General features: G+C 32.8%; 1 protein-coding gene across 2 annotated transcripts in view; it reads right to left on the reverse strand.

The window, feature by feature from the left end:
- Window positions 1–1,687: 1,687 nt before the first annotated feature.
- The window catches only part of TFPI (tissue factor pathway inhibitor), a 56,927-nt gene continuing 41,534 nt past the window's right edge, over window positions 1,688–17,080 (reverse strand). Inside the window, exons 7-8 of one of the 2 annotated variants that reach the window (XM_040971836.1) lie at window positions 4,433–4,612; window positions 1,688–3,877 (exon numbers count right to left, since the gene is read on the reverse strand). In XM_040971836.1, coding sequence (XP_040827770.1) covers window positions 3,771–3,877; window positions 4,433–4,612 — 287 coding nt within the window. In that variant the 3' untranslated portion in view covers window positions 1,688–3,770. Of the gene's footprint in view, window positions 3,878–4,432; window positions 4,613–14,361; window positions 14,625–17,080 lie in introns of those variants that run through there. The other variant, XM_040971837.1, reaches the window with a different exon arrangement.

Raw genomic sequence — 17,080 nt, forward strand, 5'->3', positions numbered from 1 at the left:
TAGCAAAATTGTAGATATCCTGATATTTTATTTTTATATCAGATTATCATGAAGCAAGTGTTGAATTTTGTTAAATTATAATCTATTAGGAAGAACACAGTCTGTAATTCTGTTATTGTTTTAATACAACAAGGATACATTCTATAATGCCTTTTTTTTTTTTTTACAAATTTTGATACTTTATCTTAGAATTTGCTGTTATTTCTTGATAAAATTGTACTAATTATGTTGGTTACTGAGTTTTTAAGAGTCCTTTTAAATTCTGTGCCTGAAGTAATTACCCCACTTACTTCTATCTTGTCTCTCCTCTTCCGGCGGAATTACAAGTGTTAGGTTCTGCTCTTATCAACAAGAAAACGTGTGCATCAAGCCTTGCCAGTCAAAAGGCTATAATTCTCTCAATATGATATTCAGTTTAAGGGTGGCTCTAAGACATTAAGGTCAGTGGGCATGCCTTTAGCTAAATTCTGAGAGACAAGAGGAGCCAAATTTTTCTCTAAAAATATGCCTAGAGAAAAAGGATCTTAAATTCTGGTAGTCTAATAATTCTATGAGATTTGAACACAAAGGCAAAATAATTATGAGTGGCTAAATCAAAAGTTGGCATTGAGTTTTGAAGGCCAAATATGCTGCACTGACTTCATGCTGAATTAAACTGGATCTTTTTTCATTTGTGATTCAAATATATCCTTGTTTAAATTCAGATATGGCTAGAAATTTCATCATGTCTGAGCAATTTGATGAGGAAATCATATTTATTATGCTAATACTATATTTTATTTACTTTGTTAGAGGGTTAAAACATCTTTTCCATCTTCAGAATCAATTGCCACAAACTATAACTATCTAAATTTTCTTTTTAGGAGTGCTCTGAGTTAGGGCTGGCATTCAGTACAGTGTTGGTTGCTCTTTGGGATGCCTAAATTCCATTCCTAGACTCATATACTAGCTAAATAACTTTTAACCTAAGCTTCCTCCTAATGTGTATCGTGGAAAACAATGCTGATGGCACATGTAGTTGGGTGCTTGTCAGCCATATGAGAAACTTGGGTTAAGTTTCTGATTCCTAGCTTTGGCTTGGCCGTTGGCCCAGTATAGGTTAGAAAAGACATTTGGGGAGTAAATTTTTTTGTTTTTGCCTGCCAAACAAAATCAAATGGATAAGAAATTACAGAAAGTAAGTAAAAATAGCCATCATCAAAATAGCAGCTATATATTTGTAGTAGTTCAGACTGGGTCTGTGAAACTCACAAGGGAAAGGGGTCCCATTCTGTATATTTGAAAACAGGAAAAACAATTAAGTTAAGGAAGTCTCTGAGAAAGAATCAATAAACTAGATTTAAATGTGAATTTCATAAACTCTAGAGAAGAGCAAGTATAGCTTATAAAGGTAAACATAGTTGCTGAAAACTGGATAGTTTTGTATTATTTTCTTTCTACTTTGAGGTGTAGATGACAGGCTAACTATAATAGTCAAGGTTGGGAGTTTTCATATAATGCATAATTACATTTAAAATGCATCTGCCCATATCTATACAATTATATATAAGGACATTCATGGGAATATTTCTGTAATGTGTAGTGGTATAAACACAGAATGATTTTTTGTTGTTATACTTTTTATCTTTGTGATAACTTAAAAGTATTAAATCTTGAGTATTTAATACTGAAAGAGTGAGACTTTATTATTCAAGTTAATATATTTTACTCCTTACAACATAAAAATAAAATCATTTCAGTAGTTTACAGCATGAAAATTTAATTTTGAATACAGAGAATGAACAAAGTAAGTAAATACATGTATATGCTACATAATAAAATGTATAAAATTCACAGTTAGATGTATTGATTATGCAGAATAAAATGCAAAATTATCAGAGATCTTCTTACTTAGAAACATAGCACCAATGGCATTGACACCCAATCGACATTGCATACCATCTTATTGGTTGAGTGAATATTGCTGGGGAACAAGATAAACTGACATAGTATTATTTATATGTAAGTACCACTTGACCTAACGGAATTTTCCAGCTGTTGAAATATACAGCTTTCGAAGGATACATGCAAGTGAACATATTTCATCAGAGCTTTTTTTCACAACAGAGATTAAGTATTCACACACTGAATTTTTGAAATTAAGTTGTAAGACTTTCCTCAAGTTGGATATTTTGAAACCATATTTAATTACATAATTTCTAGGCCACAGGATGGAAATGTTTCATAATTTCATGCTTTGACTTTTAATATCCCAAGTTAAAATGGAGTGATGCTTTTAAAGTGGACATGAGTCGGATCTTAACTTCAGATAGCATAAAAGGAGTCAGATTCTCAAATTGGAAAGCAGCATGAGTAAATAATAGAGGTTAAAAACAGAATCCATGAAGAGGAAATACTTTTATGAAATGGAAGAAGTCATGAAAAAGTATTGTAGATAGATTCAAAACTATAGCCATAATCAAAATTCAATTGTGGCAATATGGAATTGGGCTTATGGACCAACTAGCCACACTTCTTGGAAGATTTTATGTGGTAGAGAAATACATGAAATTTTTGAGGATTTGACAGAGACTAAAAACCCCAGAGCCTGGATGAACAAGCAAGATTTGGTGCCTAATTAGAAAGAATATATGAAGTGAAACAAGAAATTCAATGTGAGCTCAAACTTTCAGGAGTGAAAAACAAAAAGAATCAAAGTGACATTTCTATGAGAAGGCATGAAGCTAGAGTATGGGTGAGGTGGTTTGTTGTTTCTGGATGTCAAGTTCAGGTTCGTATGTGAGACAATGTGAGCCTTACAGAAACTGGAATGCCTGAAGGCTGTTGGAATATCTGGCTGTGCCTGCTTAACAGAAAACATAGCTCTGGACACAGCAATGCAACTAAAGAGAAATGTTTGCTAAAGCTAACTGAGAGAATGCTGAGCAAATTTGTATCCTTATATTTAATGTTATTTTCTTCAGAAATTGCTTTACTTTTTGAGTGCAAATTACTAATTACATTGTAAGTAAAGCCTAATGAAAGATCCATACACTTCGCGAGATGTTAAAGCATTTTATCAAATAACGTAAGTTTCCTTTTGACTTCCATTAAATACCTTTCTTTACCATAAAGTTTCTTCTTTTTCATGAACTGTGTTTAATACATAGTGATTCAACTATAATTAAACAAAGAGAAAAGCTTAGCTAACAAAAATCAGTGATGCATGTGCTCAGAATTGATTTGTGTTTGTTAAAACGACAAATTGGATTGAAGGAGGTTATAAATTTTGTTACCAGTTCTTTCCAAAAGCACAAATGAATTATTTTTTTTATCAGAAACGGCTATTCACTAGATTTTAGATGTGAAAACCCAACATTGCTTGCTCTTTAAAGCTGTATCTCTTAATGCGATGACATACTATAAAGAAGACCATCATACATACAGACATAATAAATATATAAATACAGATAGTCAAATAGATGGTCACCAGAAGGACAGATATGAAAATCTAGATTTGATGTGGTCAGCAGGAGGATAATTTTATTGTTAAACAGAAAGTAGAAAGGGGTCAATGAAAAAGTAAAATTACAGTATCCATTTAATTATAATCCTAAAATAGGAAATATGGCCAGATTATATAAGGAACTCTGATGTAAATAATATCAGTGAAATAAACCTAAAAAATTATTTCAGAATCATACTAATTAAAATATAGCAGATGAAAACATAGAAATCAGAGTGAAACATTCTTAAGAAAAGTGTAAATAGAATTTTCCAGTAAAACGGATCTATGTCTTGTTAATAAAAACTTCTTCATGAACTGTTTTTCTTGACTGCTTCTTTCTCTTCCTTTTGGTCTTAATTAACCCCCCTTTTGATAATCTTCGGATGAAACCTGCAAGGTAGAGAACAGAAAATTGCATATGTGATGAAGTAACAATAAAACTTTTATTTACAATCTTCTCAAGTTATCATTTAGCACTTAACCTCAAAATATGTGATAGGTTTATGTGAAAGGTTTATAAACTTTTGATTTGTCCATGTTTCTCTGTAGGACAATTTATTTGTAAAAAAATTACCTTAAGCATACAAATTATTAAAAACAAGTGTGCTGATTTGTTATGATTTTATCTTCTGTTACAAACCTGGGCTCTTTTATTTAAAAAGTGGAAATATTGCTAAACATAGATGATTATAGATGATTATTAATACAAGATTTCATGCCTTTTTTTCCTATTAGAAATAGGCAGAATTTTTATATTTAGGAGAAATTAATGAAAGTGTTAAAATTTTGTGTATTAAAGCTTAAAAGGACTTTGGAAGAATCCTTAAAAACAAATGTCTAATATTTAACAGACTTGGGGAATCATATGCAGTAATAAAACTCATTCAAAATTTCAATATAATTATCATCAGTGCTAGAAAATTAATGGGAAGAATATCTTTATACCTTTTTTACAATTTGTAAAACATGCTTTTTTAGAAGTGAAATTATTTTCATTTCCCCCACATCCACTGTACTTAAATGGGCGGCATCTCCCAGTGTTTGCGTTGTAGTAGAATCTGATCTCATTGGCTTGACACTGGCCTGGGTCTGCTGGAGAGAGACACCATGAAGGGCCATGAAATTCTGAAAAGATCAAGAAAACATGATAAGACAGAGAATCTGAAGCTTTCATGTTGTACTGTTTATTAATTATTCTGTGCCATATACGTAACAGCAATATGAATAAACAAAAGTTATACTTAATAAAATTAATATATTTCTATGTTACAAAAGAGTTTAAAGAATTTCAAGTGTCTCCCATACTGAGATTTTTTCTAATAAATAGCAAAACGTTTGCTAAGGGGAAATATAATTACTATTCATGTGAGCCAACTAAATGTACATAGTAACAAAATAACCACTATTCAACAATTTAGCTTCTGAAAATTTATATATATATATATATATAATTTGTGTATATTTGTATGTTATTAACTTTTCCAGAATATTTATTCATAAATATTGAACTTGGGGAAGAAAACATCATGGTGACCACAGTCCTTATTTGTTATGGGACACAAACACCAAAACCACAGAAATTTCTTCTTTTGAAATAAAAGTTCTGAATCATAATGGAATCTAGGTGCAGCACATTTTAACTCAAAGTTTCAGGAAAGGAGCCTAAGAGATGCTGCACTTACTAAGAGCAATTTTCTCATTAGTTGAAGCATCAGTTCTGGATTAATGTTTTTGCAAAGGAAGCAATATTGCTAAAGTTCATAAAACATAATATTGGCTCATATCAGACAGCCTGCTATGTCAATAGGGATTTTCAATAACACAGCACATAAATTGTATCCAGGGTAATAAAAGAAACACTAATTTCCTTAAGGCAAGCAACAAGAATTAGTTTCAGCGTAATGGTAGTTTTGAGCACCGGTGGGAATTTCTGCCGGTAACGGAATGCGGGCGGGTGTGCTTCAGTAACACACAGCTGCTCGGTGCCAGTGGACCAAGGCTGGGGGTACATGGTGGATAGTGAGGAGTCAATGCAAAAGAAAGCTTAGTAGCTTTGTCAGTGATGAGATATGACATGATACACACAGAGGAAGAGATTTGCTAAGTGTTCAAAATTTGCAAAAATGGAACTTCAAGGAATCAATAGCCAAGAAAGCAAAAAGGCTCCGTGGAAAGCAAGAAATCTTACTATGACTGAGAACAAGATAAATAGATAACAAAATAAATGAAATGAGGGCCAGTGTGATGTCTCAAATTGCTAATCCTCTGCCTGCATGCACCAGCATCCTACTTGGGCACAGGTTTGGGTCCTGGACACTCCACTTCCATCCAGCTCCCACTTTATGGCTTGGGAAGTAATGGGGGACAGCACAACGCCTTGGGACCCCGTACCCACATAGGAAACCTAGAAAAAGCACCTGGCTTCTGACTCCCGATTGGCTCAGCTCCAGCCCTTACAGCCATTTGAGGAGTAAACGTATATGGAAGATCTTTGTTTGTTTTACCTTCTCTCTGTAAATCTGCCTTCCCAATAAAAGTAAATCTTTAAAAAACGAATTAAAGTGAAGGTAAAATGAAAAAAGTGTTAGTTGAGAAAAATATTCTTACTACCTTGTGTCTTCTAGAGACTTAAACAGAGATTAGGATTTCTTCACCAGACATTATAGTGAAAAAAATTGCAGAAGCTATGAGACATAATGGATACTATTGGAAGAATACAAACTTCATTAAGATAATTTTCAGTCAAATTTAATTACATAAAGAATTTTAAGTTTTTGTTGGGCCTTTGTTTTCATATGTAAACAATTATATTAAAAAGAAACTCCTAGGATGTATAAAACTAAGCGATTTTCAAATTCATGCAGACCTTATGCATTACTTTCTCCTAAGGAATTATAATGCACAATTTTATAAAAGTAAATTTATTGTGTATACAATAAATACATGTAATAAAATTCTTACTTTAGTGAAGCATATTAAGGCATCTATCATTTCAGGTAGTTGGTATTAAAAAGTATAATTAAAATCATTTATGTAATAAAAATTTTCAACTATAATGATTAACTAGTTCTGTTATACATGAGATTTCTAGATTGATTTGTTTATCCCACATACTCACTGTTTTGTATCACTTGATGTGATATTTTTCCCTATCATAAGTCAGTTAACTTCCGTTAACATGCCTTTTGTGAGTTTGTGCCAAATTTTCTAGAAAATGTTCACATATCTCATCACCAAGAATGGTTTCTGTAATAGGAGTTTTCAGCAGTTTAAAGGACATATGTTATAGCTGAGCTCTATTATTATAAGTCTTTTCCAATCTATAATGTGTTTTCTCTTTCCAGTGTGCTAAAATAAATGATTTATGCATGAATTTTACATTAGCATTTTGTACACATTCATACCAGTCTTCAATAAGGTGAATATACTTATGTGAATGTACTTGTAATTGTACCCATCTTTACCAATGTTAGTTATCTATCTAAAAGTCCCTTATTCCAGGAGAAAAAGACTTTTCTATTGATGGGTAGCAAAGACTTTTTTTCACAATACACAAACTATAATAATCCTTGCTGTATAATGTAATCAGGGCCTATTTCCAAGGAGGCCAACCCATCCTCGTACATCTAGGGCTTAAAATGGATGTACAAAGAAGGGGTCTGTTAACAAGGACCAAGATCACAGAGAAAACCGAAATCACAGCAGTTGTCTCCGGGAGGCCGTGGGGGATGGGCAGAAACCACCGGGAGTATACAACACATGATGAGAGGGTTTACACACTCTCCTTTCGACTTTCTGGTTATTGAACAATGTCTGCTGAGGACCTACTCAGAAGCTAGGAGGATGGGAGGAGGGTTGTGTTTGGGGTCAAATGACTGAGAACACAGATGCCATTTGAGAAAGTTTACCACTCAAATTATCCAAGGTATCTGGCAAACCCTGTGGCTTGGGAACTAGAGGTTGCCAGGAATACTGCTTCTGACAGCCTGAGATCAGATACCTGCTCCTATTCGGTGTCTGTCAATCACTAACTAAATGGCACCTTTTTGACTCATTTTATCTTCTCAGGTTTCAGGCATTGCTTATGTTGATCATTGAAACAACACAGTTTTGACCCAGATCAATAGTGAGGCCCTAACATTAGAAAGGAGAATATTTTGCTAGTGGATTAACATTTGACTTCCATCACTAAGATATTATCCTACACATATATAAATAATTTTAGATACTTAGATAATGAAAAAAAAAATTATCAATCTTCAGAAGGCAGTTGCATTCCAGGATGTAAACTGTGTAGGTATGTAAACTAATTCGTGTCTGTTAAGCTCATTCAGTTCTAAGCAGTAAAACTATATCCGTGGGGGTACCGCAGCGTAAACCAGAGTAGAATGCAAAGTAATGAAGCCGACTTTAACTACAGGATTTTTTTAAGCTCTTGATTTTCTTCTATCATTGTGATGAATCATCAAAACTGAAGAAACTGAAATCTTTGCATCTAATGGGGAAATAATTGGCTTCGGTTGACAAGATTACTTTGGATACTGATAGGTACTTACCTATTTAAAATCCAAACTATGAAACCTAGAATGAAAGAAAATACACTGGAGTGTTTGGATTGACTCCAGCTTCCTGCTACCGTGCACCCTCAGGGGCAGCAGGTGCTAGCTCAAGGAGTTGAGTTTTTGCCATCAGTATGGAGACCTGGATTGGTTTCTGGTTTCTGACTAAAGCCTGATTGATATCAGGCCATTGTGGGCATTTGTTATGTAAACCAGCAGATGGAAGCTCTTTGTGTCTCTTTCTGATTCTCAAGTAAACAAAAATTTAAGAAGTACAGATTTTGAAATAATTACATTAATTATTTTTGGATATCTACTTTGATTGCAGTAATTTATATTAAAAAAAGACAGTAACCTGAGTTTTGTTCATTTTCTAAAGAAAGCTTAATAATCTAATGCATTGCATCCTGATCCTGCTCTTAATGGTGAGTTGAGAGGCTTCCTTTTAGAGGATTTGACCTCAAGAAGTCAGGATTCCCCCTGTTATTTTCTCCATCTCTTTCTTTTCTCTCAGGAACTGCCATAATTTTGTGACTGCTGGAGTGTGAAGTGGTGCAACAAAGTCTATTTTTGAAGTAAACATTTTTTTTTTGCAAATTTTATCTGAAATTTATTCAGTAAACTTGGATTCTTGCAATCACTCTGAATCATTACTATGGCACTTATTCCATTTTACATAGCTCTCCTGGCCCCCTAACACTGCAGCTTCTGAACTGATTAAGTATATTATTTTCTTCTTTGAAGAGATTTAGAGGAATTGAGTAGCAAATCATTACTTTTGTTTTCTTTTGCTGTAAATTTATAGTGAACATAGATACGATTTTAAATATCTTATTACCAATTATCTTTGTAAATCTTGAAAATAATATGAAAACGCAACACATGTAGAAGTTCTCCATCATTTGACCCACACCCTTTCAGCATTATGCATGCTTAGCAAATCTCTTTCCCAAAATTGTTTTTATATGCAAACATATGTAACTATACTGTTGTTTATTTTGAACTTCATTTATTTGAGGGATAGGTCTCTAAATTTTTATATAGTTATACCTCATTCACTTTAGTGTATGTACAATATCCATCTATTAATTAGCTTCAGTATATTTAGTCATTGTGTTGCTTATGGATATATAGACTATTTCTGTTTGTATTTTTCAGTGCCAGGCAATGCTCATAAATATCTTTGTATATAAGTTCATATGCTTCTTGAGGAACTAACTTTAACCTTAGGAATGTGCAAAACCTATATTTATCATTTGATCCATGTGGTTGTATTGTCCCATAAAGATTTAAATAAACTTTCATATGTTCATTTGCCCACAGTAATGTTTAAAAGTGCGTGAACACAAAACAAACAACTAGACCCAGAAGTTATTTTCTAGCCATTGCTATTTTCCCCTCCCACACCTCCAGATGAGAGTGCTATGAGGAATAAGGAATCGCTTATACCTTCGCAAATGTTCTGTAAAGGCATACTTATGAAGAATATAAGATGCCATGATTTTAACATACAAATGTTTTACTCATAAAGAAGAGCAACTAATTACACTTTAACAAACTATCAGTTACAAGCTTCAAAAAACTAAGTTAAAATTAGAAAAATGCATCTTAAATTCTATGAGAAGTTTTTCCCAACATACCAAATTGATATGCACACATAGCACTTCATACAAATAAGAATGAAAATAATATACACTATCACCCAAAAAAGCTGAAAAAATGTTCAACCAATGGAAAGAGAATTACTATGGAAAATGTAAGCAGATAGAAGGCTCAGAGGCTTTCAAAGTTACAATTCCACAAAATATACCAATTTCTGCTAACCTTATGTTTCTGTGTGGGTCTCCTCCAATAATGACTTGTACAGTATTTACTTGAGGATATATTGATAAGCAATGATTCAATGAGATGAAGTATTTCATAACATGAACAGTAATTATCTTTTGCAATGTAAATGGGGTAATTTTTTTCTCTCTTTGGTTTTGTTTTTTTTCAAATTGTCTACAATTATAATTCTGAATTTTACATGTCAAATTATTTTACAATGAATCTAGTGATTTATGCTTATAAATAAATTAGTGGAGAATAAATGCTTCTAATTAGGAATGGGTAGTAAACTTGTCACGTTCTCTGCATGACAGAAAATGTTTATCTGCAATTAGTTACGAGCGGGAGGCAGTCTTAAAAGGGCAGAAGTTACAATTTCAGACACAAGAGCAAAGAAGTGAAAAACAAAGCCACAAAAGTAATTTTTAAAATTCCATGTGCAGTAGGAACACTTAGCTGAGGGTGTGATGTAAAATAGGGGCTGTCAAAGGCTTTGAAACTGAAAGGTCACGGGAAGTGGACTGTCAGAGATCTTGCCAAGTCAGGAAAGCCTGCACAGATTTTAAAAAAGGGTTACAGATATTTGTACGGTTGAGGATTTTTAGCCTACATATTGCCTAAGTCATGGAAAGAGTCAGAAATTTATCTTAACCTGGAGATTTTTTTCTTAAACAGATCTCAATGAAAATCATCATAAAATTACAAAATCATGAAATTTCAATGAGTATAATCTTTTAAAATAATCATGAGTTAAAATACATCAGAAAACGTTTGGTCATAGCATATGCACAAAAAATTAAAAAACAATCTAAAATCTTAGTAAAGGTAAAAGTTTGTCAATCATCTTTCAAAGAAAAAAATGGGATTCATTTATTTAAAATTTTTATTTATTCACATTTAGTTGAGAGGCAGAGCAAAACAAACAGAATATTCCTTCTGCTGGTACACTCCCCAAAGGACCACAACAGCCCATACTGGACCAGGAGAAAACCAAAGCCGGAAGCCAAGCATGGACTCTTGAGTCTCTCAGGTGCAAATACTTGAGGCATCAACTCCTGCTTCCCCAAGGTTTTCACTATCAGGAAATAGGAGTCAGAAATGAAGCAGGGATCAAACCCAGACATTTCCATAAAGGATTCCCTCATGAAATCCAAGAGGCGTCTTAACTATGGGGCCAAAATTCAGATCCTAGCAAGAGTCTGCATGTGCATGATGGGCAGCTAAGAATGTAAAAGTTGGAATATTTCTGGTACTTTGCCCACTCCAAGTTGTTTGAAAAGCAAGCTATGTAGAAGAGCACAGTGAAATAGGTGGCTGGAAAAGTTGATGTAGGCAAAATTCAGGTTTCTGGACACTAAGCTACTTGGACTTTTTAATATAGACATTTGTGCACCACTGGCAGCATTAAAATGTAAACTAAGCAATTCTGATTTTCCTTGACAGCTGGAACTAACAGTCAAACACATGTAGGCTGAATCCAATGACATTAGAGATGATAAAAAATGAATTTAGGACATTCTGTGAGAATGTTTAAAATTAGACTTATTGTGGGCAGAAGAATTTGAGAAAGAATAAGTCTAGTATTCCTAGAATGATTAGTCTAGGAGGTCGAATATATTTTCTGTATATTACGAAATATTATAGAATTAAGTACAATCGGAATAGTTCATGATTTGCCATTTTATTTCAATTTTGTTTTATTGTGCTCTTACATAGAAAAAATACCTAAATGAAGATGTAATTGTAAACTGTAACCACAGATTAATCAGTGGTTATATACGTAGATTCAGCAGAAGTCAGAAGATTGAACCTAGGTTTAAAGAAGACAGAGAATTTCATATTGCTCAATGACTGTATGTATTTTTGTGCAAAATGCTTGTGCAAATCTTTGTCTGAACATGTAGGTTACACAATGAAGTCACCTGGAAATCTAAATCCATACCTATTTATAGGCATATCTGAGAAGGGTATAACCACCATCATATTTATTATTCTAATGAGATGGATCCTTGATAGTTATCATTATTTAAGAATATCTTAATATTGGTTGAATTGAACTGAAATTAAGAAGTACACAGATGTTTATTTCTTAGATCGAAATAAAAAGTTTTAAATATGGCTTAACAAGTCCTCTGACTAAAAATAAGATCCAGAGATATAAAATTGGTTAGTGTATTACTTACATTTTAGCTGCATTCAAATTATAGATTATAATAAATATGTAAATAATACCCTCCAATGGTTTTCTATTATATAGCAGGGGTAAAACTGGATCATTACAGACATAATCATCATAAAATACCAAACATTAATACTATAGGACTTTTATTGTGTGTTGAATACTTGGTTAAGAATTATATTCACAAAAACTATGAGATTTTACTCTCCACATATAACAAATGATGAATTTAGCCAAGAGAAGTTGTGTGATTTTTTTTCAAATCAACAAAGTCAGAAAATACCAGAACCAAAATTTAAATTCCCCTCTGTTTATAAAACCAATATTTCTACTACGACATGTTGTTCTGCAAGCTAGATAGAAATCTAAAAAAAAAAGGGTATTTTAATAATTTTTATCACATGGAGAAAGGTGTCACAGTTTCTCCTTTATATCGGATTTCCAAATTTCTTTGTAAGTCAGATTCAGAATATACTTTATATTTTACTCACACTTCCTGGCACAGAGTTGGAATTTATCAAGTTTGAATAGGAGAAAGATTCAATCACAACAAATTACCTAACAAGAAAGCTGGAATTAAGTCGTTTCTGGTTGTGGAGACAGTAATACTGAGCTGAATAGTGTTCAGAGAGCTCGAACTTTTCAGGCAAGAATTGTTAGGTTTTTATCCTCAAACCGAACTGCCTAAAAATGGCAGATCAAATGTCCAAGCCTCTAGACTCTGTTATCATATTTGCACTAATCAGGTTAATTTAATCTCATTAAATGTCATATGGAACTATCAACCTTCTGGCTATGTCCCTATCAAAGTTAAAATATTCTTAATCCATATGTATTATATCTATGCTTCTTACACTCATTTCTGCAAATATTGCCCAGTATACAAACTATCAAAAGGAAAGTAAGAGAATTACATACAACGTAGAATAGCACAAACCTTTCTAAACTTTCCCTACCCCTTTCCATTGTTATTCAGACTAGTCAATACTACACTAGAAATAATTTTTTCTTATCTAAGGAAAAATGTTTTATTCAACTATAAATATTAACTTGTTAGTTTGTATTTGGAGTGTATTATTCTGTAAATAAGCTTTAGTTTATATTTTTTGATGTTTATTTCATAGGATGTTTATTTCTACTACTTGATAGGTACTGAAAATTTAACTTAAAATAATTTTTTGGTTTACAAATTGAAACCCCACAGTTATCCATTTAAGGTATCTGTATAATGTTCAAGTTTGAGATCACTTCTCTGGAAAGTTCTTATGACTGGGGCAGAAAGCAAGTATTTTTATAAGGCTCCAGGTTGTCCAAGGAGAAAGAGATTAGACAAGTAGCAGTAGTCACCCATGGTGACTGGATGGCATAAATTTGGCCAAGATGAAGTGCCACATTTTTTTCTTCTCACCAAGAAAACTACCAGGAAGTAGAAGATCTGAGGAGCGCTCTCCAAAAGTTGTTTATTTTTAAAAGTCAAAATGTCAACATCAGCATATGAGTCTTCAATTATACTCTGCAAGCATATTTAGATTATAAAGAACATTTCCATGCTTCTCAGTCTGAGAACACATTCTGGGAAGCCCGATATTTATTTGGAACTATGGGAGTGGTTTGCACGTGAAATGGATTTCTTCAGAATTTTCCTAAGCAGTGTGATTAACTAGGTATACAAGTGTATGTGCCTTTATTTAGGGAGAAAGAGAGATATTTTGTTTGCAGAAAGTTTCCACAGTTGCAACTCTCCTCTACATTTCCAACATGAGGTCCAGTAGGTAACAACATTCTCTTGTACATTTGTAAGTTGACCTTAGCAACGATAGATTTTAGCTGTTAATTTTGTTCTTTGTATGGATAACACCTCTTCTGGGGGATCAATGATAACCAAAAATCTTTTAAAAATATACAGCTTGCTTGTTGCCAGTTTCATCCATAATTGTATGGAATCTGGGTGTTAAGTCATAAAACTGCATGTAACTGAGACATACATAGAGCTTGAAGTAACTAAATGGTTTTCATGATGACATCCGATCATTTTCCCTGAACCTGGAGGCTGGCAGGAAGCAGTGTGGAACTAGATAATGTGGTGCTTCTTTCAGTCAGAGAGCAAACGCCAGATTAAATTGGAAGTAATTTTTGAAGTTTATCCAAATGTTTGCTTCTCAAAATATCATAATGTGAATATAATCTCAAGACATATTTTTAGAGTTGATGCATGGTGGAAGATGGGGTTCTGAGCAAGAATAATAATTCACTAATTTCCAAGAATGGTCAGTTCTACTGAAAATACCCCAAATCAATATGAACACTTGAGAATATTTTCTTTACTACTTGTACAATGAGAGGTAGTGCAAGGAGTATATTAATTATACATATAAACACTAAAGTTTATTAATGCTATGCTCTCAAAGACATCACACATTCAGGAAATAACTCAAACACAAATATTAACAAAATCATAAAATGCTATCCAATCCTAAAAATAGCATGGATGCATGAATGAAGAAGACGATCAGAAAGACTTGGTAATTATGGTCAGCATTCTTCCAACCACCATTTGTTGTTTTCTGTGTAACTGTGGATCACAAAATTAATAAATTAAAAAATGTGAGTCACATGTCATGCTCTTCAAGCAGCCTACATGCTAGGGAGGGGCTAGTCTATAAAACCGTAATACACTGTATCTTACTTTCAAAACCTTGCAATCAAGTCAGCAAGACAGAGAACTAATACAAAAAGTTCTAGTGTTAAATGAGTCATGATGGGAATTCAGGGGGGAAAAAGAGGAATGCAATTTTCTGAGGAAGTTCATGATAGTTGAGAGATGAGGAGGGAAGGAAACATCAAACATCTGCATGGGAATGAAGAATTCAGGCAGAGTGATAAGGTTAATTTTAATGGACAGGTACATTTCATATATAAAGAACACTGAGGAAATCCAGAAAAGGTATTGGGATAACGGTTAATTTATACACGTTTAAACTAAGTAGATGAGGCCAACTTAGCACAGAGAAAAATGAATGTTTTTGCTTATTTTTAATTTTTCTATAAATGAGAGATATGTCTGTTTGATTAAAAATAGCCTGGTCCAGACATATAAATGTGAAGAGCAGTGGTGCAAGAAGGACACATCCATGCTCTCTGTCACATTCTCTGTGTCTTTCTGCCCCATTTCTTTTTTGATATATGTAATCTCTTGTAATGGACCTAAAGGACAGATCAAGTTATATGTACTATACAAATATTCTGTATATCTGAATTACATCTGAGGTCTGTGTTAGCTCTCATCTGTATACCTAGTTTGCCTTAACTGATATTAATTTATGCTTAATGTTTGGAGATAGAATCGAAAGCTGAAATACTTTTAAAATAAATTTGTTATAATCCCACCAAAATCACAATTTTTACAATTCAAATTTTCTTTCTTTTTATTCTATCGCTCAGTTTTAACCTCCATTTTGCATTCCTATGACTGTCATGGTTTGAATGAAATATTACTATTTTGTCAACCTAAGTCTGAAGAATTTATGATCTAAACAAAACAGAACTGAAAACGGAAGAGACAGAACCAGATAATTTATTATATAAATCCTCAGTATTAAAATAATGACTACAAGAAGAAAATTGATTGGGGAAATTACCAAGGTGCAAAATGGAATAATTAAAACAATAATTCTAAAAGTTCTGGATTTAGAACTATTATAAGAATAAAAAAATCGTGTAAATAAACTTCCCTTAACATCAAAGAAACATGCTATCTCTGCATAAAAATAATCTCAAATTGTTTTGGATCAGTACACTGAACTATTTGAGTTTTCATACACGCATTTAGTTAGTTCTAGTGTGAGTTATTGCTAAATTCTCATTGTGATTTTGTTGACTATATACTTTAATTGCTAATGCATTCATATGCTCAGACAGCTCGTAAGTGTTCAGAATAACAACTTCTCCTGCAAACAGGATCTTATAACAAGTTGTTTTACAGGGAGAGAAACTAAGATCTGGGTAGTTATGGCTTGCTCTAGATCACAGGTGTTATAGCAACAGTAGTACTATGTAGCTCCAACCAAGGGTCTAACATTATCCTAGGAGATTTAACTACATTGACTGAATTAATCTCTTAAGGAAATCTGTCAGGTTAACACTACAGCATGACCAACCTCCTTTGATAGTGGGAAGATAATGTTCAAAGAAGTTAAGAAAGAAGTTAAGCTGGGATCACACAGCTAGGTAAAAAAAGCTGGGATCTAAACCTATGTCTGCAGTCTCAGGGATGCTTACCTAGTCTACTACATTGCCAGTCAGGGAAAAAGAAGGAGAACCAATTGTGATGTTTTCTTCTGAAGATTATCCACAATACTACACACATTTAGAAACAATGCCTTACCATTATTTCTCTCAGATATGTGGGGCGAACAATTATTGCAACTTTCATTCATCTATCCATCCTGAAAATAATACTCTTTCATTGTTGGGGTTGTTTAAAAATTGCTTTTTAAAATCTTATTAAGGAAAAAAACTAAATCCCTGAGGTGCTCTGTGTAACTTGTTAATCTTGATCTATGGATATAAAAATAAATAAGCCTCTGTTGTGCTTAATATGTGTCTAAGTAGCTGTAGTCAAGAAAACTCATTGGAAAAAATATATTCTTAAATTCATTTATAATATTCTAATAACTGAGAATAAATACCAAGTTAGAAAAATAATTTATCACACCAAGCCATTTTCTACTAGCTAATAAACATTGAACATGACTTTTAAAATGCTTTTCTAATATTACCATCAACAAATACTAGCATTTATTTTATAAATATTTCACTCAATGAATAATACCTAATTTTACAATATTTAAATACTCTACATGGGGATTGATTCCTAATATAAAGAATTTTAAGAGTACTATTTTATGTTGTGGGACACATTATTATTCCTGTACATTGAACTGAAACCTTAATTATGTCATTTTATAAGACACTGATAAATGCAGAGACTTACATAATTAATATAATTCTCAAATATGAAGCTTTTAC

This window comes from Ochotona curzoniae, unplaced genomic scaffold (genome assembly GCF_017591425.1).
Source record: "Ochotona curzoniae isolate NIBS_2020 unplaced genomic scaffold, NIBS_Ocur_1.0 contig_2210, whole genome shotgun sequence".
In the NCBI taxonomy this organism is placed as follows: domain Eukaryota; kingdom Metazoa; phylum Chordata; class Mammalia; order Lagomorpha; family Ochotonidae; genus Ochotona; species Ochotona curzoniae.